The sequence below is a fragment of the Rana temporaria genome, chromosome 7 (assembly GCF_905171775.1).
Source record: "Rana temporaria chromosome 7, aRanTem1.1, whole genome shotgun sequence".
Classification (NCBI taxonomy): Eukaryota; Metazoa; Chordata; class Amphibia; order Anura; family Ranidae; genus Rana; species Rana temporaria.
Window position 1 is genome coordinate 112,457,932 of NC_053495.1, and position 23,264 is coordinate 112,481,195.

The window sequence follows — 23,264 nt, forward strand, 5'->3', positions numbered from 1 at the left end:
CCAGATGCTCTGGTAAGAGTACATCTCATTTGGGTGTTGATGTGTGTCCTTTAAGGTGGAAGGTGGAGGGAAGGATTTCACCAATCTTTGCTTGGCTTCTTGGATTACCTTTATCCCAACTTCAATACAATGGACTGTTTTCTTACTTTGGACATTTGCACTATGAATTTAACTTTTTTTACACTTTATTCCTATATTATTATTATGCATTTTTATTGAATATAGTGGAAAGTACAGCACGTTTGATTTATATCATGAATGCTGCTGCAATCTCGCAAACCATTTAGTGTGCACAACCCCTCTCTGCCAATTCCTCTATTGGCTTTCTTTAGCCCAACTAATAACATTCAAAATACTAATAATATCTTATGAGAATCTGCTAAATGGTGAAAGGGAGAGAAATTGCATATTGACATATTGCATCAGGAGTTATCTTATGAAATGTCCTTAAAGCAGTTCCACCCAAAAATAGAACTTCCACTTTTCGGAATCCCCCTCCGTGTCACATTTGGCACCTTTCAGGGGGCAGAGGGGAGCAGATACCTATATAATCCAGGTATTTGCTCCCACTTCCGGTCATAGATAGCCGCAGTATCCGCGGATATCTACGCCGTGTCTGGTGCCTCTCCCCCCCAGCTGTCTTTTGGGAGACACACAGGTCCCAGAAGACAGCAGCAGGGAACCAGTCTGTGAAGGCTTCACTTCCTGATTCCCTTACCGAAAATGGCGGCACCTCCACCCGAGTGCCGAGTGCAAACATCGCTGGCACCCTGGACAGGTATGTGTCCAATTTTTAAAAGTCAGCAGCTGCAGTATTTGTAACTGCTGACTTAAAAAAATTGACGGAACTCCGCTTTAAGAATGTTTTTATAGATGCAAACAGTAGAAAGCATTTGCTTTGAGATACAGTAATATAGACATGCTGTTACTTACTGCCACATGATGGAGGCAAAGACCACTTCCCATTGATGCAGAAGCTTTCAGCCTCCCCATTCATTTCAAAATCTTTGCTGCACTTGTATATCACAACATCTCCACTGTAGTATACGTCTTTTGTAGTTGCTGAATCCAGTGTCCCAAATGGGATGGATGGTGGTTTATTACATTTCAAAGTCCCTTAAGTAAAAATGATGTATATTTATTGTCAATTTAACCTGTGTATTCTTTCTACACATAGAAGCTTATGACACCTTACATTTTGCAGAAAGCACTGCCAAAAAAAGGAGCTTGAGGGGGACTGAGAACTTGTCTTTTAAAGTGTAGCTAAAGGTATAATTTTTTTTGTTTTAAATAGAGTAGGGAAGGATTAGAACACCTGTCAGTTTTCACTTCTGTCTGTGGCCCTGTTGGGAGCTTCGCCCTCTCTATTTTTCCTGCTTACCATTATCATCTAAAGTAAAAGTTTAAGAAAAACGCACATTTTGGGTTAACATCGAAACACTGGTGAAACACCAGAATTCCTTCACTTTGGAAGGATTTTCTTTCACTTCCTGTTGTGGCTATGGGACAGGAAGTGGAGAGAAATCTCCCCAAGGGAACACAGATAACAAAAAAAAACTGATGGGGGTTATAACCCTCCCTTACTCTATCCAAAATAAAAAAAGCTTTGCCTTTAGTTACACGTTAAGGACTTCATAACCCCATAGGACTCTTGAGCATACTTGTAGTATGAGCTACAGACCTTACTTAAACAGAAAATCGGAACAAAAGTGTAGTTGCTGCTCATATTGATTTATTTGTAGCTTTTATTTTTCTAGAGTAATAAAACAAAAATAATGATTTTTATAAAGATGTAAGAAATTAGCACCATGCAATGTGAATTTGCAATTAGTTTAGCAAATAAGATAAAGTCTGCATTCACATCATTCAACCAATTACATGCAAGCAACCGTTTTCTTTTTTAACTTCCCTTGCACATTGCAAGTTAAACATAGCTTGAGCTTACAATAAATGCTCTACTCCAGGGGTGCCCAACCAGTGGCCCGGGGGCCACATGTGGTCTGCGGAGCCCTCTGATGTGGCCCGCGACCTCCTGCTCTGGGATGGAATAGAATAAAATACTGTTATTAAAGGTCAGTTTATTACTAAAATCACAGTGTATATATGGGCATATCTGTTCTGCCATGGTTACTGGGCTGCTTTCAAACTAATCCGCAGATGCAGAGAAGTGCACCTGCGGTTTACCTGCACTGAGCCATAGACTCTGTTATTACGTGCAGGTAAGGTCAGCTTTCTGGAAGTGCACCAAACCTGCAGAATATAATAGAAGTCTATTGCAAAGTGCAGAAAAGCCAAAGGTACACTGCATTGCACCTGCTGTGCGGGTAATCCACAGCGCATCAGTGTGAAAGCACCCCGACCCAATTGGACTCTCCATTCACCTCTAAGGAGTCACAGATGTAAAACGACTTGTGTTCTACCTCCAATCTAATCCGGCTGTGTCCGTGTCTGCTCTGCATATGCAGAGGGGCCTTGGACCTGCCATCCGCCCAGTGGCGTCACTAGGGTTGGTGTCACCTGGTGCGGTAAAATATGGTGTCACCCCCCCCCCCCCCCCCCCAATAACATTTTTCAAATATTTTTTACCCTACTGTTTGCTCTCTGTTCTCCTTTCTTCCCCTTTTCTCTCTCTCCCTATCCATCTTTCTTGTTCGTTCTATCCCTTCTTCTTTCTCTCCATTTTTCTCCCCCCACCTCTCTTTCTCCAGAACCGGAATTCACATCTCAGGAGCCTATAGGCCAGGGGCGTGCCTAGAGCATTTGGCACCCCGGCCGGATCCTATATCTGGCACCCCCCACGTTAAAAAGGTAAAAACACCCCACTGTGCCCCCTGCATACCTCTGCATCCTTCAATATATTTTTGTTACTACTGTGTACCCCTCTCCACAACTGCACCTCTGGACTTCTTTACATTGCACAGCACCCTGCATCAATGGACCCCTTTACATTACACAGCCCCCTGCATCACTGGACCCCTTTACATTACACAGCCCCCTGCATCACTGCACCCCTTTACATTAAACAGCCCCCTTGCATCACTGGACCCCTTTACATTACACAGCACCCTGCATCACTGGACCCCTTTACATCTCATAGCCCCCTGCACCTCTGGACCCTTTTACATTACACAGCCCCCTGCACCACTGGACCCCTTTACATCACATAGCCCCCTGCACCTCTGGACCCCTTTACATTACACAGCACCCTGCATCACTGGACCCCGTTACATTACACAGCACCCTGCACCTCTGGACCCCTTTACATTACACAGCACCCTGCATCACTGAACCCCTTTACATTACACAGCACCCTGCACCTCTGGACCTCTTTACATTACACATCCCCCTGCATCACTGGACCCCTTAAAAATTACATAGTACCCTGCATCACTGGACCCCTTTAAAATTACTCAGCACCCTGCATCACTGGACCCCTTTACATCTCACAGCCCCCTTCACCTCTGGACCCTTTTACATTACACAGCACCCTGCACCTCTTTACATTACACAGCCCCTGCACCACTGGACCCCTTTACATCACATAGCCCCCTGCACCTCTGGACCCCTTTACATTACACAGCACCCTGCACCTCTGGACCCCTTTACATTACACAGCACTCTGCATCACTGGACCCCTTTACATCACATAGCCCCCTGCACCTCTGGACCCCTTTACATTACACAGCACCCTGCACCTCTGGACCCCTTTACATTACACAGCACTCTGCATCACTGGACCCCTTTACATCACATAGCCCCCTGCACCTCTGGACCCCTTTACATTACACAGCACCCTGCACCTCTGGACCCCTTTACATTACACAGCACTCTGCATCACTGGACCCCTTTACATCACATAGCCCCCTGCACCTCTGGACCCCTTTACATTACACAGCACCCTGCACCTCTGGACCCCTTTACATCACATAGCCCCCTGCACCTCTGGACCCCTTTACATTACACAGCACCCTGCACCTCTGGACCCCTTTACATTACACAGCACTCTGCATCACTGGACCCCTTTACATTACACAGCACTCTGCACCTCTGGACCCCTTTACATTACACAGCACCCTGCACCTCTGGACCCCTTAACATTACACAGCACTCTGCATCACTGGACCCCTTTACATCTCATAGCACCCTGCATCTCTGGACCCTTTTACATTGCACAGCACCCTGCATCACTGGACCCCTTTACATTACACAGCACCCTGCATCACTGCACCCCTTTTACAATACACAGCCGTCTGCACCTCTGCACCCCTTTACATCACATAGCACCCTGCACCTCTGGACCCTTTTACACTACAAAGCCCTCTGCACCCCTTTACATTACACAACACCCTGCATCACTGCACCTCTTTTACATTACACAGCCACCTGCACCTCTGGACCCCTGCATGTTACACAGACCCCCCTTCAGTGCAGACACCCCCTCAGTGCAGACACCCCCCCCTCAGTGCAACCCCCCTCAGTGCAAATCCCCCCTCTGTGCAACCCCCCTCAGTGCAAACCCCCTCGGTGCAACCCGCCAGTGCAGACACCCCCCCCTTAGTACAAACCCCCCCCCACCTCAGTGCAAACCCCCCTTAGTGAAAACCCCCTCAGTGCAAACACCCCCTTAGTACATCCCCCCCCCACCCCTTCAGTGTAATCCCCCCAGGTGCAAACACCCCCCCTCCCCATTCAGTACCTCAGATCATCGCATGCAGCGCCACGGCACATGGACAGAAGGTCCCCTCGGCCCCTCCCCCTCTGTACACACAAACAGAGAGGAGTGGGCTGTGCCTGTGTGCCGACTGCCGACCACCGCTAACAGCCCGTGGCTGTGAGAGGAGGGGATGGATGGTGCTGCGGTGTCACCCCGCAACCCCCCCTCCTCTTGTACCGTGGCGCTCGGCGCTCCAATTCCGCGGCGCTTATCGCTGCAGTCGCGGGGGGGAGACAACCCCCCACATGTCAGCTAAAAAAAAAAAAAAAATTTTTTTTTTTTTTAAATCGGGATGGTGTCACCCCTCTAGTGGGTGTCACCCGGGGCGGCCCGCACCCCCTAGCAACGCCTCTGCATCCACCTGCTCCGCTGATTATGAACCACGATCAGTTACCAAGTCGCTTAAGTGGCCCTTGCATTTCAAAAGGTTGGGCACCCCTGCTCTACTCTATACCCTTTGAAATATAATTGGTATAATTGGGTAGCAACTCCTCTTCCAGTTAAATTTTCTTTGTTCCAATTTTCAAAAAGGACCCCAGTGAATTTAAGAATGAATAATATGAGGTCCCAATCATGTAAAATGGGATAGTTATTGCACAGATGCATTTACATCATGGCTGCATAGATTTCGTTTACTATTTTTTTTCTACAGGATGTTGCAGAAATGCCTACATTTTGTAAGACTGAATGATGTATTATTTAAAGTCTGTAAAAAGTACTCACTGACACACTGAGGAGGTGATGTCCATTTGTCATTCTGACAAAGTACAGATGTAGGGCCATGAAGTTTGAAACCTGTTTTGCATTTCATCTGAATTTTTTCACCATTAAAGTAGTCCCATTTTTGTCCAATATCTTCAGTATTGGCTGGCTGTGGTGGAGGTGGACACTTGGAAGTTCTGCCTGCAGCTGATGCTAGACATAGTTGTTAATTAATTTTTGGACAACAGGAGTAATGGCAAGTAAAAAAAAGACACTAATTTAAATGTGTATACATGTACACACACACACATTTATGCATACACATTACTAGGAGTTGTAAAGGAAAACATTTTTTTTTGCTGAAATGACTGTTTACAGGGTATGGAGACATAATAGTTAACTGATTCCTTTTAAAAATGATTAAAAATAGATAAAAATCAATCATATAATGTACCTTTTGTTTCGTTTTTGCATCTAGTTTCGTTTTTGCATGTTATACTGCCTCTGTGCTAGACAGAGCCATAGAGCAGTGATGGTTTGGAAAATGAAACTAGAATCTCCCAGTACTGTGGTCATCAGGAAACAGACAACCAGGAAGTGTCCAGAACAGAGAAGAATTACAGCAACATCAGAGCAAAAACGAACAATGAGGACATGAAACCAGGACTGCAGTAAGGTAAAGGAAGCTATTTAGCTAAAAAAAAAAAATCCTTTAGTTACCCTTTAATTAGTGTAAAGAAGCGAGAACATAAAATTAATATTTACCTTCACACACTGGTAACGGTGGGTCCCATCCATAGTAATAACACTGGCTAATTGCTGATCCTCTCAGTATCATTCCTTCATCACATGAAAATTTTCCCACTTGGCCATTGGAATAGACTGGATGAAGTTTATCAAAACCAGTGGATGGCGGTACAGAGCATTTTATTTCTAATAGAAAAATGGGATAAATATAAATATAACATATTAAGCACTGAACCCTCCTGAAACATATCTTTAAAAATAAAAATTCAATAATTTATTACATTAGATAAGAAAACACACACATTTAACAAAATATGAACCAAGTTCAGAAAATGTTATTGCAGACAATCAATTGGAAGCAGGGGCGGACTGACAACTCATGGGGCCCCCGGGCAAAAGAAGATTATAGGGCCCACGGGCTTACAGATGGCCATCACGCCAGGAGGCAGTGCAGAGGCAGGGCAGCTAAAATCTCATATTTTCACATCAAAAGCATGTTGGTTTTGGACATATCAGGGAAAGATGTAAAAAAAACACAGATTTTTACATACTGTCCCTGGTTTTATTGAGCCTGGCAGCCCTGATGGGGCCCCCTAGTGGCATGGGGCCCTTTGGGCAGTGCCCGAAAACCCCAATGGTCAGTCCGCCCCTGATTGGAAGTGAACATGTGCTGGAAGATTGAGTTTGTGAACACCTGTATTTAGAAATTACTCTTTGTGTGAAGCGGTCAGAAGCATTGTTGCAATAGCCAGCAAGTCTAACGTTTTATCATAAGATCCCTAAATCAAAAAGAAACCCACCTGCCCAGAACCTGAATGCTGGCCCTCACGTAATGCCAAAATTCTGTTAAGGCATATTTAGCAATGTGCAAATATTTAAATATGGAAGTTAAAGTTTCCTAATGTGTAAGGTGTTAATGCTTTTACTTAAAGCATGGCTTATAAAAAAAAAACAGTCATGCTCACCTAGATGGTTGCAGCACCGATCCCAGCTGCAGCTGTCCCACGCCACCTCTAACACCAAGAACTGAGCGATCAAATACCACTGATCACTCCGTTCTTGATCTTCAGCCTGCAGAGAGCCGGTGACTATCAGTCATCGGCTCTCTGCTCTGCTCCTTCAAGGCTCACTGGAGTGCTGGACTGTGAAGGGAGCCCCATGCTCATTCACATGGGGGTGTTATCTGGGAGCCCCTTTATTATTAAAGCGGAGTTCCGGCCACAATTTCACTTTCTAAATATAAATACCCCTGTAATACACAAGCTTAATGTATTCTAGTAAAGTTAGTCTGTAAACTAAGGTCCGTTTTGTTAGGTTGTTACAGCATTTAGACACTATATAAAATAGAAATTGACTGGGGCCATCTTAAGTGTGGGCATCATGAAGCCAGACTGTATGACCTCCTGGATTTCAGCCTTGCAGATCTTGCACATTCTCAGTGCTGCACAAGCAGTGTAATAGGTTTCAGATCAGGTTTCAGCACCTGTACTGTCCAAGTCACATGATTCTTCGAGAGTGGGGAGTGCACAGACTCCTGGAAAGTTACACCCACTACATTCCCAGGAGTCTGTGCGGTGTAGGTTAGGAAGCTTAAGCACCTAGGTTCAGGAAGAGGGAAGATTAACTATTCTGCTTAGCAACAACACTTTGAAGGCATCTAAAACAAATGTTTTTCTTAAAGGACTAATGACATTTTTTTAAAACTACTGATGTAATGTTATATTTATGGGTGGAACTACACTTTTAAGTGGACTTACAGATTTCAATAAGCCCCCTACCCACAGACCACTACAACCACCAGGCAAGAGTAGTGGGGAAGAGGCCCTTTTCCTTATTAACATGGGGACAAGGTGCATTGTCAGGGGGGTCTCCCTGGCACAGTACTCCCCTATCTTGAGGTTGTGTGCCCTGTTATAGTTTAGGAGGAAGAGGACTGCACTCCTGTCCTCACCTTTCCTGGCCAGCCAGGCTGCATGCTTCAAATAAGAGTCAGCCATGGACTTTTAGTAGGGCTTAACACATATTGTTTTAAAATCCAAACAAGACCCGAAGGGGTCATTTTGGGGGAACTCAATCCAATTTTTTTTTTTCATTCTTACTGTGGGATGTGCTACAGCAAAAATTTAATTTACAAAGGAAAAATTTACATTTTAAATTGGCAGAAAAGAAAACCGCAAAAAAAAAAAACAGCTCACACCAGACCAGACATATCGCTTGGTGTTGAGGCCAAATAATTCACTTTAGTCTCATGTGACCACCTTAAACGCACCTTGAACATTCTGAGACCACATGGAAAAAAGTGTTATGGTCAGATGAGACTAAAATTTTATTATTTGGCCTCAACACTAAACAATATGTCTGGCGGAAATCCAATACAGCTCACCATACAAATAACATCATTCCTACAGTAAAGCATGGAGGTGGTAATATCCTGTTATGGGGGTGTTTCTCTGTAGCAGGGATTGGAGAACTTGTCAGAATAGAAGGAAAATGGATGGGGCAAAATACCATCAAATTCTTGAGGAAAATCTGCTGCCCTTGCCAGAAAGTTGTCAATGGGAAGTAGGTTTACCTTCCATCATGACAATGGGGTTGATTTACTTAAACCTGCACTTGTAAGTGCAGTCGCTGTAGATCGCTGTAGATCTGAGGGGAAGCTCTGAAATTAGTGTAAGCTCTGCTGATGTTATCATCCAATCATGTGCAAGCAAAAATGCTGTTTTTTATTTTCCTTAAAAATATAACCCTTAGGCCCCGTACTCACGACCAAACATGTCTGCTGAAACTGGTCCGCAGGCCAGTTTCAGCAGACATGTTTGGTCGTGTGTGGGCGCGAGCGGGCCGAATTCCAGCAAACATTTGCCCGCCGGGCCTTTTCCCAGCGGACAAATATTCCTGGACTTGTTTTAAAACAGTCCGCTGGAATCCTGCCCGCTCGGACATGTACGGTCGTCAGTACAGACCTACCGTACATGTCCAGGCGCCCGCCGTCCCTCGCATGCGTCGAATGACTTCGACGCATGCGTGGAAGCATTTTAAAGGCGGGCCGCCCACGTCGCTGCGTCATTGTCGCGGCGACACCGCGTCATCGACGCGGCGACACCGCGGACACGCCCCGCGTATTGTTTACGGGCGGACTTCTGTACGATGGTGTGTACAACCATCGTACAGAAGCCCTCTGGCAGACATGTATGGTGAAAACGGTCCGACGGACCGCTTTCACCATACATGTTTGGTCGTGAGTACCCGGCCTTAGATCTACAACGACTGCATTTCCAAGAGCACTTGCAGTGCCCTTGTAGTGCAAAATGGGTATGCCATTAGTAAATAAGCCCCAATGACCCAAAGCACACAGCATAAATGACCACAGAGTGGTTGAAAGAGAAAAAGGTGAATGTCCTACATGGCCTAGTCAGACCCCAGACTTAGACCCCATTGAAAATCTGTGGAATGACTTGAAGACTACAGTCCACAAACGGTCACCATCAAATTGAATTGAACTTAAGCAGTTCTGCAAACAAAAGAGGACAAATACTGTCATTAAAGCAAAAGGTGGTTCAACAAAATACGGACATAAGGGGGTGATCCTTTTTCCAACTCAGTGATTCTGTTTTTTTATATTTTTTTTCCTTACATATTGGTGTTATATATTTCACTTGGATGTTTTGACACATTTTTGGGACCATTGGCATTTTTATAGCGATCAGTGCTATAAATTCTGCTTCCGTTGATTTTAAAAGGATTCAGGTTTGGCATTTCAGCGGGTTCATGTTTGGTGAGTCCCTGCTGAACTGAACCTGGGATCACTACTTCCAAATCAATGATAATGGTGCAGGTTTCCTAGCGTTCACAGTTAGGCCCCTTTCACACTGACATGTTTTTTCAGACGGTTTAGCGCTAAAAATAGCTCTGCTATACCGCCTAAGAAAATCGTGCCCTGCAGTCTTCAGTGTGAAAGCCCGAAGGCTTTCACACTGAAGCGGTGCACTAGCAGGACCACTCCAAAAGTCCTGCTAGCCGCATCTTTGGAGAGGTATAGGAGCGGGGTGTTTAACGCTCCTATACAGCTCCTTCCCATTGAAATCAATGGGAAACCGCGGTAATACCGGCCGCAATGCGCCTCTGCCACTGCGCCTTGCGGGCGGTATTAACCCTTTTTCGGCTGCTAGCGGGGGTTAAAAACCACACTTATACTTTACATGACCTATCTGGTCAATTTGACTACAAGCAGCATTAAAAAAAATGCACAAAAGACAACAGATATGAAAAGCACTACCTTAATAGTCAAGTAAAGCTGCAGCATCAAACCTTTGTTTTTCTCCTTCATATACTACTCACAAAAGCACTCCCTGTCTGTAATATCACCATCACAATCTACTGACTTTTGCTCTCCCTATCGATATCGAGCTAGAAGAACCATTGGCATTACTTATTGCGCCTAATGAGCCTGGGGAAAAGTATTAATTTAGCAGGGAAGTGAATCAAAGCTGTTTTCACAAGTACAATTAATTGGTTGTAGGAAAATCACAGAAAATACATAGCGATAATTTAAATAAACAATATATATAGTAGTATATAGCCTGTAGGCAGAGATTTTCTTTTTGTTTTGTTTTGTTTGTTTTGCAAAAAGCCCCACCCACTAGGACCACACTGTACTTTTAAAAGCTAGTTATTGACTGCACTGTTGCCATCCTCACAAAGTGTGCATCCAGCCAAACAGGTATTTAGTAATTCTAGCCCTCTACCCTCGTCTGTTTCTGGGTGAAAAACAATTCCTTGTTTGCAGGGGAAAGTGTTCTGCACTGTAAATAAAGAGTCCTTCCATTTGATTTGTTGCCATTCAATAGATGAATATATATACTGTATATACATCTATACTGTATATATTTATAGAGAGATAGGAAGGAAGAATGGAAGGAAGGAAAGAAGGAAAGAAAACACTACTTATTGCTGTACCAGAACATTGTAGAACAGCTGACCATCCAGACAAAAGGCACTCTGCTTCTTCCACAATATTTCTTTGAGCTGTCATATAACCGTCATCGCACTGATATTGGAGCCACTCTCCAATTTTAAAAATAGTTTTATTTGGCACATAATTTCCATTCTCCAAGTTTGAAACTTTACAGATACCTGCAAATAATTCAACACAGTTAATGTGCAATTCAAGCATTGACATTTGTAGGCATTTGATCTTGGTGGTAGTTTTTTTATAAGTTCTGGGGTTCAGCTATGACCCCCCCCCCCCCCCCTCAGGTTTATTCTCCTTTAAAATAAATGCAGTTTAATGGTTACCTTTTGCCCAGAAAATACTGGGGTAGATTCAGAAAGAATTTACGCCGGCGTATCTATAGATATGCCGCGTAAATTCAAATCTGCGCCGGCGTATCTTCTTTCTGTATTCAGAAAGCAAGATACGCCGACATTAGCCGAAGATCCGACTGGCGTAATTCTCTTACGCCGTCGTATCTTAGGGTGCATTCTCACGCTGGCCGCTAGGTGGCGCTCCCGTTGTTTTCGGTGTAGCGTATGCAAATTACCTAGATATGCCGATTCACAAACGTACGTGCACCCGGCGGTAGTTTTTTACGTCGTTTGCGTAAGGCTTTTTACGGCGTAACGTTGCTTCTGCTTCTATGAGGCGCACGCAATGTTCCCGCTTCGATTTTTGCATTTTTTTACGTTGGTTGCGTAAGTCGTTCGCAAATAGGGCTGGACGTAATTTACGTTCACGTCGAAACCAATACGTCGTTGCGCCGTACTCGGGAGCAATGCACACTGGGATATGTACACGGACGGCGCATGCGCCGTTCGTAAAACACGTCAATCACGTAAGGTCATCACACATTAACATAAAACAGGCCCCCCCCTTCCACATTTGAATTACGCGGGCTTACGCCGGCCCCATTTACACTACGCTGCCGCAACTTACGGAGCAAGTGCTTTGTGAATACTGCACTTGCTCCTGTAAGTTACACCGGCGTAGCGTAAAGACTATACGCTGCGCCGCCGTAAGAGGAAGCGCAGCTACGTGAATCTACCCCACTGTATATAAAATGGTTTCTACATTCTTTAATATTATCTTCAAACCCTAGAATGAGAATCAGTATTAGGCTTATTTAGTAAATCTATGAAGGTTCTCGTTAAACCAGGTCATGACATACCTGCTTTAAACTGGACATGCCCACACACCTATGATTAAAGGGGTTGTAAAGGTTTGTCTTTTATTTTCTAAATTGGTTCCTTTGAGCTAGTGGTTCACTTACCTTTTCTTTTGATTTCCCTTCTAAATGTTTTTTCTTCTTTGTTTGAATTTCTCACTTCCTGTTTCTCCCCAGTAAGCTTTCCGCCATCATCCGAGCGGTGGAAAGTCAGCCAGAACAGCTTACTGAACACGTTACTGAGGAGGAACAGGAAGTGAGAAATTCAGACAAAGAAAACAATGAAAAAAAAACATTTAGAAGGGAAATTGAAGGAAAGGTGACCCAACAATGCACAAGCTTAAAGTAACCTATTTAGAAAATAAAAAACAAACCTTTACAACCCCTTTAAGCTATAAAGAAAATTAGCAATTCTATTAAAATCACTTAGAAAAGAAAGGTTAAACTGGATTTTAGGCTGGACAGTTTTCTTTTGTGTATATCCTTATTCTTGCAAACTGTTAAGTCATATAGTCTAGGAAGAGTAGTCATAGATTGCTCAGGCAGCCTTATGAGTATATAACAGAAATAACTGGAACAAACTTGTATAGAAAGAAGTATACAAGTAACAACTGTAGATAGTGACATCTACAGGCCAGAGGTGTGAACAGCACATATTCCCCTCATAGTGAAAAATAATCTTTTCCCTCATCCTAAATATTATAATATACAGACAGCAATAATGCTTAGAATTAAATCATAAAACAGTACTATGCATTTTAGGTACATCACATAATCCTTGGTCTACAAAGGAGGTCATTGGATCATGTAACTATATTTAGGCAGTCCAGGCCTCTAGTTTGGAGTTTATTAGTAGTAATAAGAAAACGTCCTTCATCAAATGAAACTTATGAAATCCTGACTAAAAGTTGGCACTGTGGTTGTACAGTAGTTGATTGGCTCCTGCTGCTGTCAATCAAAAAGAAGGGAGCAGGGGCAGGGCTGAGCCACATTGGGTGTGTCAATCAACAGCGCACACAGCCCAGCTCAGGATCAAGTCTGTACAAGTGCCCCCATAGAAAGCCACTTATACTCAGAATGGAAGGGAAGCGAGAGCGCATGCGGGGGGAAGAGAGGGGGAAGAGAGGGGCCACTCTGTGAAAAACCATTGCACAGAGCTAGTATGTATACCATGTTTATTATTTAAAAAAAATAACCTTTACAAACACTTTAATTCTTGCAGGCTAACACCAACTGCCACACACAATGTGCTCTGTCAAAATCATATTTTGCCTGGAGTGGGGGCTTAAACTTACTTCTTTTGTAGTGAGGATAATCAGAGCGAGCTATTAGCCTTTGCATATCTACACCATATGTGGGGTTAGCTTCAGGTGTAGGGCTTTAACGACTCAACACGTTTTTTTCCTCTATATCAATCATCAATCGTGGCGTCCTTCACCATGTGTTGGTAAGAAACCTACACTATATTACCAAAAGTATTGGGACACCTGCCTTTACAGGCACATGAACTTTAATGGCATCCCAGTCTTAGTCCGTAGGGTTCAATATTGATTTGGCCCACCCTTTGCAGCTATAACAGCTTCATCTCTTCTGGGAAGGCTGTCCACAAAGTTTAGGAGTGTATCTCTGGGAATGTTTGACCATTCTTCCAGAAGAGCATTTGTGAGGTCAGGCACTGATGTGACGTGGATGAGAAGGCCTGGCTCGCATTCTCTGCTCTAATTCACCCCAAAGGTGTTCTATCGGGTTGAGGTCAGGACTCGCTCATCTATGTCTTTATGGACCTTGCTTTGTGCACTGGTGCGCAGTCATGTTGGAACAGGAAGGGGCCATCCCCAAACTGTTCCCACAAAGTTGGGAGCATGAAATTGTCCAAAGCGTCTTGGTATGCTGACGCCTTAAGAATTCCATTTACTGGAACTAAGGGGCCAAGCCCAACTCCTGAAAAGCAACCCCACACCATAATCCCCCCTCCACCAAATGATTTGGACCAGTGCACAAAGCAAGGTCCTGACCTCAACCCAATAGAACACCTTTGGGATGAGTAAGAGTGGAAGACTGCGAGCCAGGCCTTCTCGTCCACATCAGTGCCTGACCGCACAAATGCACTTCTGGAAGAATGGTCAAACATTCCCATAGACACACTCCTAAACCTTGTTGAAGCTGTTATAGCTGCAAAGGGTGGGCCAACTCAATATTGAACCCTACGAACTAAGACTGGGATGCCATTAAAGTTCATGTGCGTGTAAAGTCAGACATCCCAATACTTTTGGCAATATAGTGTATGTGACTCACCTACACAATCGAAAACCCTCCCAGCCCTCTGTCTATTTCAAGTTCCTGATTATTTTCTATTAAGTAGTAGCAACATACTGCCTCTAACTGGCAGATGAAACCACAAGTGAAAACAGTATTTTTCCTGGAACAACCTTTTAACAAAATACACACATTATGCAATGTTTACGGTAACTGTGTATGACACAATGGTAACAAGCACGGTTATACGGTTATTTTAAGCAATAGTGAGCAAACAGTCCGTTGCTCTGAATAAAAAGAGGCATTACTGGGAAATCCACAAAAGTACACAAGGTGTTGAAGATGTAAATGTTTTCTGACCCATGCCAATGTATGGTTATGTTGTTGATATAGTGAGGTTATAGATTTTGATAAAAGGTCAAGGTATATATTTGCTTTCATTTGCTAGTGAAGAATGTGACAGTATATCCTGCTTGATAGGGATGAGCCGAACACCCACAACCGTTCGGTTTGCACCAGAACCTTTGAACGGACCGACCGTTCGCGCAAACATTTAGAACCCCATTGATGTCTATGGGACTCGAACGTTCGAATTCAAAACTGCTTATTTTAAAGGCTAATATGCAAGTTATTGTCGTAAAACGTGTTTGAGAACCCGGGTCTTGCCCCAGGGAACATGTATGAATGGAAAAAAATTATAGTTTTTTCTGGAGCAGTGATTTTAATGATGCTTAAAGTGAAAAAAAAATCCTTTAAATATCGTACCTGCTGGGTTTCTATAGTATGCCTGTGAAGTGGCACGTGTTTAGAACTGTCCCTGCACAAAATGAGATTACTATAAGAAAAAAGTAATTTAAAACTGCTTGCAGCTTTAACGTAATGTCTGGTCCCTGCAATATGGATGAAAATCATTGAGAAAAATAGCACAGACACAGACAGTACACACACCACATAGCTTTAGGTGCACACTGCAGAGGACACGGGCAGTACACACACCACGTAGCTTTAGGTGCACACTGCAGAGTACACAGGCAGTACACACACCACATAGCTTTAGGTGCACACTGCAGAGGACATAGGCAGTACACACCACGTAGCTTTTGGTGCACACTGCAGAGGACACAGGCAGTACACACATCACGTAGCTTTAGGTGCACACTGCAGAGGACACAGGCAGTTCACACACTATGTAGCTTTAGGTGCACACTGCAGAGGACACAGGCAGTACACCACGTGAGAATACTGCAGCTAGCACAATCACCTGCCTGCCTGTCAGTAAATTAGGAAGAGCGGATCTAGCTAAACTATACAGTGTATAAATATATATATACAACACCTGGGATGCATATATATCCTCTACACACTGTAACTTTAACTGACTAGCCTGCCTGCCTGCTCTATCTACCTACAAAAAATGACACTCTCTCTCACTCTCTCTGTCTTCTCTCTCTTAACCACCGCAACACACTACACAAGGACGACCTGCAGGCAGCCTTTTATAGTGTGGGGTGTGTACTAAACCCCCTGAGCCATAATTGCTCACCCTGGCTTTGGCCAATTATGTCTCTCTCCGTTTTTTGCAAGCTGTGATTGGCCAAGCATGCTGGTCATAGTGCATGCTTGGCCAATCATCAGCCAGCAATGCACTGCGATGCCGCAGTGATTTATGGGACGTGACACGCCACTCGAATTTGGCGCAAACGGCCCAAAACGTTCGTAATTCGACGAACGATGGAACATACGATGTTCGAGTCGAACATGAGTTCAACTCGAATACGAAGCTCATCCCTACTGCTTGACATACTTCATATTAGTACAAATACAGGTCTTCTAAAATATACAGAGAAATGCATACATACAACCCTTACACCCCCATAACCATCACTACCACTGTTTTGAAGAGGGTGTAGAACCTACTGGAGTTCTAAAACACACACTTGTGCATCCTTGCATATATCCCATTACCAAACGCTCTGCTTGCGTCCTCTCTCACAATGGACCCTCAGGATCACACTACCCTTGTATGTCTTTTCCACTTCCTCACCTTCTCTTCTTCTGATTAGACAAGCCTGTTATATCTTGCATGTGCACAAAGCATCACATTTGTATCATAAGCCTATGATCTGTTGAATGTGCGACATACCATTTTTTTTCACTTTCACGTTGATGATGTAACTCTTTGTACTACCAAATGCACATGCTCTGTTGTCACCTACCCCTGATGCACAATAAAAACAATGAACAAGAAAGTGTAAAAAAAATTATTTGCATTTAATGTATCTTACGTGGAGAACCTGATATAGACTTAAAGGGGTTGTAAAGGTTTGTTTTTTATTTTCTAAATAGGTTCCTTTAACCTGCCTGGCGGTCTTCCCGAGTCTGACACGGGGTTAGATTTTCCTGCTGCGAGCGGAAACCCCGTGTCAGACTCGGGCTTGCCTCGCTAGATCCACAGGCAAAGTTACTTACCTTGTCCCTGGATCCAGCGATGCCACCGCGCTGTGTGAGCGAGCGGGACCTCGCTCGATTCACATAGTGCCTCCGTGTGACGCCGATCTCCGTTCCCTGCGACGTTACGACGCACGGGGACGGAGAACGGCGCCAAATTCAAAAAAGTAAACAAACACCTTACATACAGTATACTGTAATCTTATAGATTACAGTACTGTATGTAAAAAAAACACACCCCCCCTGTCCCTAGTGGTCTGTCCTGTGTCATGCATGTCATTTTATATAATAAAAACGTTTCTTTCTCCCTGCAAACTGTAGATTGTCCATAGCAACCAAAAGTGTCCCTTTATGTCAAAAATAGTTTTAGATCAGCTAAAAAACAGCGATAATAAATTATAATCACTTGCAGAATTGTGCGATAGCGATTTGTGGGGAAATTCGTCATAAAAAAAAAAAATAATGACAGCAACAATTCTGCAACTGAGCAAATTTCAGTGATTTTGATTTGATTACATTATTGAATAATTTTTATTATAATTATATTATTATTTGTTATAATTATTTATAATTATTTATTATATTATAATTTATAATTTTGTTTTTAAAAAAATGTCATACCCGGGATGCCTATTAGAAGCTTGTTTGGTCAGATTTAAGTGAGTTATTTCTAAAAATTACAGACCTACAATATAAAACGCCAAATTTCCTTGCAAATAATGGTACCGCTTTTAGCATGTTTTTTCTGACAGAATCATACCGCCAGGGAGGTTAAGCTAGTGCATTGTTGGTTCACTTAACTTTTCCTTCGATTTCCCTTCTAAATGTTTTTTTCTTTGTCTGAATTACTCACTTCCTGTTTCTCCTCAGTAAGCTTTCCCCCATCATCCATGGGGGTTAGTCAGCCAGAACAGCTTACAGAGGAGGAGCAGGAAGTGAGAAATTCAGACAAAGAAAACAAAGAAAAAAACATTTAGGTCCTGTACACACGGCCGGGAATTCCGTCAGGAAAAAAACTTCGGTTTTCCTGACAGGATTCCTGGCAAGCTTGTCTTGCAAAGCCGTGCATACAGGCAGCCATTCAAAAGAACCGCCGTTATTTTGAATGGCAAGAACGCGGTGACGTCATCGACTACGTCGAGCCGTCGCTCGTCACATTCGATGCCGTCGCCGCCATCTTGCTACACCCCACACTAAACTTGTATGTTACCGCGCATGCGTCAAACTCTTATCGAACATGTGCGGGTTTACCTGGGACAGGTAAGCATACAGACGACCGGTTTTCTCGGCAGGAAACACTCTGCCGGGAATCCCGACGGGAAAATAGAGAGCAGGGTTCTCGATTTTCCCATCAGGATGCTCAGCTGTTTTCCTCACAGGAAAACTGCTAGGGAGCATACACATGGCCGGGATTCCCGGCCAAATGCTCTCCTGGCAGTTTTCCTGTCGGGAAAACCGGTCGTGTGTACGAGACTCAAGAGGGGAAATCGAAGGAAAAGGTAAGTGAACCAACAATGTGCTAGCTTAAACGAACCTATTCGTGTGTACGAGGCTTAAGAAGGAAAATTGAAAGAAAAGGTAAGTGAACCAACAATGTACTAGCTTAACTAGTTGCCGACCAGCCGCCGTCGGGCACACGCGATCGCTCGTTACAGAGCGGGGACCGGCAGCTGTGCGTGTAAACACACAGCTCCCGGTCCTGTCAGGGTGAGAAATGCTGATCTTCTGTTCATACAATGTATGAACAGAAGATCAGTCATTTCCCCTAGTGAGTCCACCCCCCCTACAGTTAGAACACACCCAGGGACAGTGCCGATCCTGACCTCCCTGGGGCCCTAAGCAAAATTACATGATGTCACATTAAAGTTGACATGTCACATTAAAGTTGAGAAGCGGGGGGGGGGGGGCACTGCTGTCGGAAATGACATCTTACAGTGAGAAGCGGGGGGTGCTGACTTCTTACCTCTTCTCCCATGCAGCCAGCAAGTTGAGAAGCGGGGTGAGGGGTCGAAAATGACTTCTCACAAGCACCAGGCGGGGCCTCTAGTAATTTGTGGGGCCCTCCACAGTTTTGTGGGGCCCTAAGCGGCTTGCATAGTGAGCCTATAGGGCAGATCGGCCCTACCCAGGGAACATATTTAACCCCTTCCCCGCCCCTAGTGTTAACCCCTTCACTGCCAGTGGCATTTTTATAGTAATCCAATGCATTTTTATAGCACTGATCGCTATAAAAATGGCAATGGTCCCAAAAATGTGTCAAAAGTGTCCGAAGTGTCCGCCATAATGTCGCAGTACCGGGAAAAAAAACGCTGATCGCCGACCATTACTAGTAAAAAAAAAATATTAATAAAAATGTCATAAAAATACCCCCTATTTTGGAAACGCTATAACTTTTGCGCAAACCAATCAATAAACGCTTATTCCGATTTTTTTTTACAAAAAATATGTAGAAGAATAAGTATCGGCCTAAACTGAGGGAAAAAAATGTTTTTTTTTATATATTTTTGGGGGATATTTATTATAGCAAAAAGTTAAAAAATATTCATTTTTTTTTAAATTGTCGCTCTATTTTTGTTTATAGCGCAAAAACTAAAAAATGCAGAGGTGATAAAATACCACCAAATAAAGGATCTATTTGTGGGGAAAAAAGGGCACCAATTTTGTTTGGGAGCCACGTCGCACGACCGCGCAATTGTCAGTTAAAGCGACGCAGTGCCGAATCGCAAAAAGTGCTCTGGTCTTTGACCAGCAATATGGTCCGGGGGTTAAGTGGTTAAAGGAACTTATTTAGAAAATAAAAAACAAACCTTTACAACCCCTTTAATTTCAGTATTATCATTTGAATAAAAATTGTATTACAACACTTTCACATTGGCAACTGTATATTTGGAAAATGTCCCTTTTTATTAACAAACCACAAATTAGGCTCGGTTCACACTGCTGCGCTGTGAATTTGTTCAGTTTTTTGTCCTGTGTGGGGCGCGAATTTACTGCAAATTTACTGCGATTTGATCGTGAATTTCAGGAGTTGGACATAGTTGCGATTGATGTTCTAGCCAATGGAATCATAATGTAAACAAAAAAAAAAGTGTTAACTTCCTGTGTACTTCCTGTTTTTTGTGGAGAGTAGTGTGGTGGAATTCGCACATATGTGAACCATCAATGCGATTCCAGAACAATTTACATTGATGTCTATGGAGACTAAATTCGCAACGCAACTCTGTAAACTCGCACAAGACTCGCTTAAGGTTTTAAATTTTAGAAGGCAAGTGAAAATATTGTAAAATAAATGCTTTTTACCCCTTTTACTAACAATATAAAAGTACAGTATACAAGCTGTCAGCACATAATATGGAAGAGCCCTGGGGCCATCATAAAAAAAAAATACTAAATTCTGAGTTTCAAAGTCAGAATTCTGAGATTAAAAAGACAGAATTCTGAGATTAAATGTCAGAATTCTGAGATTAAATGTCAGAATTCTGAGATTAAATGTCAGAATTCTGAGTTTCAAAGTCAGAATTCTGAGTTTCAAAGTCAGAATTCTGAGATTAAATGTCAGAATTCTGAGTTTCAAAGTCAGAATTCTGAGTTTTAAAGTCAGAATTCTGAGATTAAATGTCAGAATTCTGAGTTTCAAAGTCAGAATTCTGAGTTTCAAAGTCAGAATTCTGACATTTAAAGCGGGGGTTCGCCCTGTTAAAAAAAAAAAAAAAAGTTTTTTTTAATTAGACAATTAAATTCGGCATCGTAGCGCGAGCTACGGTATGCCGGTCTTACATTTTTTATGCCCGTACTCACTGTGCTATCGTTGATTGAAGAATCCGGGGAATGGGCGTTCCTATGGTGAGAGAAGGTGATTGACGGCCGGCCCTGGCACGTCACGCTTCTCCGGAAATAGCCGAAATAGGCTTGGCTATTCACGGCGCCTGCGCATAGCCTGTGCGCAGGCGCTGTGAATAGCCGAGACCTACTCCGGCTGTCTTCGGGGAGCGTGACGTGCCAGAGCCGGCCGTCAATCATCCTCCCTCTCCATAGGCACGCCCATTCCCCGCGGGAGTCGGATTCTTCAATCAACAATAGCACAGTGAGTACGGGGATTAAAAATTTAAGACCGGCATACCGTAGCTCGCGCTACGATGCCGAAAGTAATGGAATAATGGGGTGAAGGAGGGTGAACTACCGCTTTAAAGTCAGAATTCTGAGATTAAATGTCAGAATTCTGAGTTTTAAAGTCAGAATTCTGAGATTTAATCTCAGAATTCTGAGATTTAATCGCAGAATTCTGACTTTAAATCTCAGAATTCTGACTTTAAATCTCAGGCCCCGTACACACGACCGAGTTTCTCGGCAGAATTCAGCCAGAAACTCGGTTCAGAGCTGAATTCTGCCGAGAAACCTGGCCGTGTGTACACTTTCGGCCGAGGAAGCCGACGAGGACCTCGGCGAGGAAATAGAGAACATGTTCTCTATTTCCTCGTTGTTCAATGGCAAAAGTCGGCCCGCCGAGTTCCTCGGCGGCTTCCACACTGAACTCGACGAGGAACGATGATGTTTGGCACGTCAAGTTCCTCGGTCGTGTGTACGGGGCCTCAGAATTCTGACTTTAAATCTCAGAATTCTGACTTTGAAACTCAGAATTCTGACTTTGAAACTCAGAATTCCGAGATTTAATCTCAGAATTCTGACATTTAATCTCAGAATTCTGACTTTGAAACTCAGAATTCTGACTTTGAAACCCAGAATTCTGTCTTTTTAATCTCAGAATTCTGACTTTGAAACTCAGAATTTAGTATTTTTTTTTTATGATGGCCCCAGGGCTCTTCTATAACATAGAGTACAAACAGAATTTGAATATTAAATAACAAGTCAGGCCATTCAATATAAATCCTGCAGCAGAGAATATTGGAATATAACCCCAAACCCACTCCAGTGCTTGACAGCTATGTTCAGAAATAGGTCATTTTTTTTTTTTAAGAACAAAATATAATTTCAACCTATGCCATTTTTTTTAAGTATATAAACATGTTTTAGAAAAAAATTAAGAAATTGTTAATCTAGTCTCATCTGTTTCTGCTTGCTATACACATTTCATTACTTCCTTGTTCTAGATTATAGGCTGTCATTCATTAAAAAAAAAAAAAAAACATTTTTTAAAGATTAAAATGAATTTAAAAAAAGGTTTACCTTGTTTATTTTCCTGTGCAAAAGGTATTCCTGAGCATGATGCGATAAATAGAAAAATAAGGAAGATATATTTTCCCAGAGACTTCATTCTTCTGACAAAAAGGTTAATAATGAAACTGTTTTGCAAGAAGGAGTTCATATCCTTCTCTGGTTGATGTTTCCTGCTCACAAATATTATCTGGCGATTCTCAAGCCAAGTTTTCTTCTGCAGCTACTGAAACTACATGTCTGTGTTGCACAAGTACCTGTAAAGCTTATTCATTAAAATAGTCTAAAGCTAGGCATACATGGGTCAATTTTTTTTTGTTTAACCAGGGGATTGAACAAAGAAAAAAAAAATCCTTATTTGACTTTAGGGTCAAAGTGCTCGGGGTAATGCGTAGTCAATACCAACCAGAATCCATCATATACTGTTCTGGAATCAACAAGTTCTTATATGTTGCCAGGAGTTACTATGCTTTACTGGCATTTGCCTTTGTTTCAATACTTAAATAAGCTGATTTTTCTTGCCTCAATATAAGTAAAATACGTTAATAAAACCTGGATTATCAGTAACGTGCTTCTCAGCACAAGGAACTACGCCAAAAATGTACTCAGAGAGACAAAGGGGGTTATTTACTAAAGGCAAATCCACTTTGCACTACAAGTGCACTTCAAGTGCAGTCACTGTAGATCCGAGGGGGACATGCAAGGAAAATAAAAAACAACATTTTAGCTTGTACACGATTGAATAATAAAATCAGCAGAACTTCCCCTAATTTCAGATCTTCCCCTCAGATGTAAAGCGACTGTACTTGCAGTGCACTTGTAGTGCAAAGTGGATTTGCCTTTAATAAATCAACCAGTGGCGGCCGGTGCTCAACATTTTTGGGGCACAAACAAATGGAAAAAAAAAAACAATTTCAGCCTCACTGTGCCCATCAAACACAGCTTCTGTGCCCATCAATTGCCACCACTGTGCCCATCAATTGCTGCCACTGTGCCCATCAATTGCAGTCACTGTGCCCATTAAATGCAGCCACTGTGCCCATCAATTGTCACCACTGTGCCAT

The 23,264-nt window shown here is 43.0% G+C and overlaps 1 protein-coding gene across 3 annotated transcripts in view; it reads right to left on the reverse strand.

Moving 5' to 3' along the window:
* LOC120945567 (complement factor H-related protein 1-like) overlaps positions 1 to 22,458 on the reverse strand; it is a 72,315-nt gene extending 49,857 nt beyond the window's left edge. Inside the window, exons 1-5 of one of the 3 annotated variants that reach the window (XM_040359828.1) lie at positions 22,213 to 22,458; positions 11,120 to 11,296; positions 6,182 to 6,349; positions 5,438 to 5,623; positions 934 to 1,116 (exon numbers count right to left, since the gene is read on the reverse strand). In XM_040359828.1, coding sequence (XP_040215762.1) covers positions 934 to 1,116; positions 5,438 to 5,623; positions 6,182 to 6,349; positions 11,120 to 11,296; positions 22,213 to 22,351 — 853 coding nt within the window. In that variant the 5' untranslated portion in view covers positions 22,352 to 22,458. Of the gene's footprint in view, positions 1 to 933; positions 1,117 to 5,437; positions 5,630 to 6,181; positions 6,350 to 11,119; positions 11,297 to 22,212 lie in introns of all 3 variants that reach the window. The other 2 variants (XM_040359827.1, XM_040359829.1) reach the window with 2 other exon arrangements.
* Between the last annotated feature and the right edge of the window lie 806 nt (positions 22,459 to 23,264).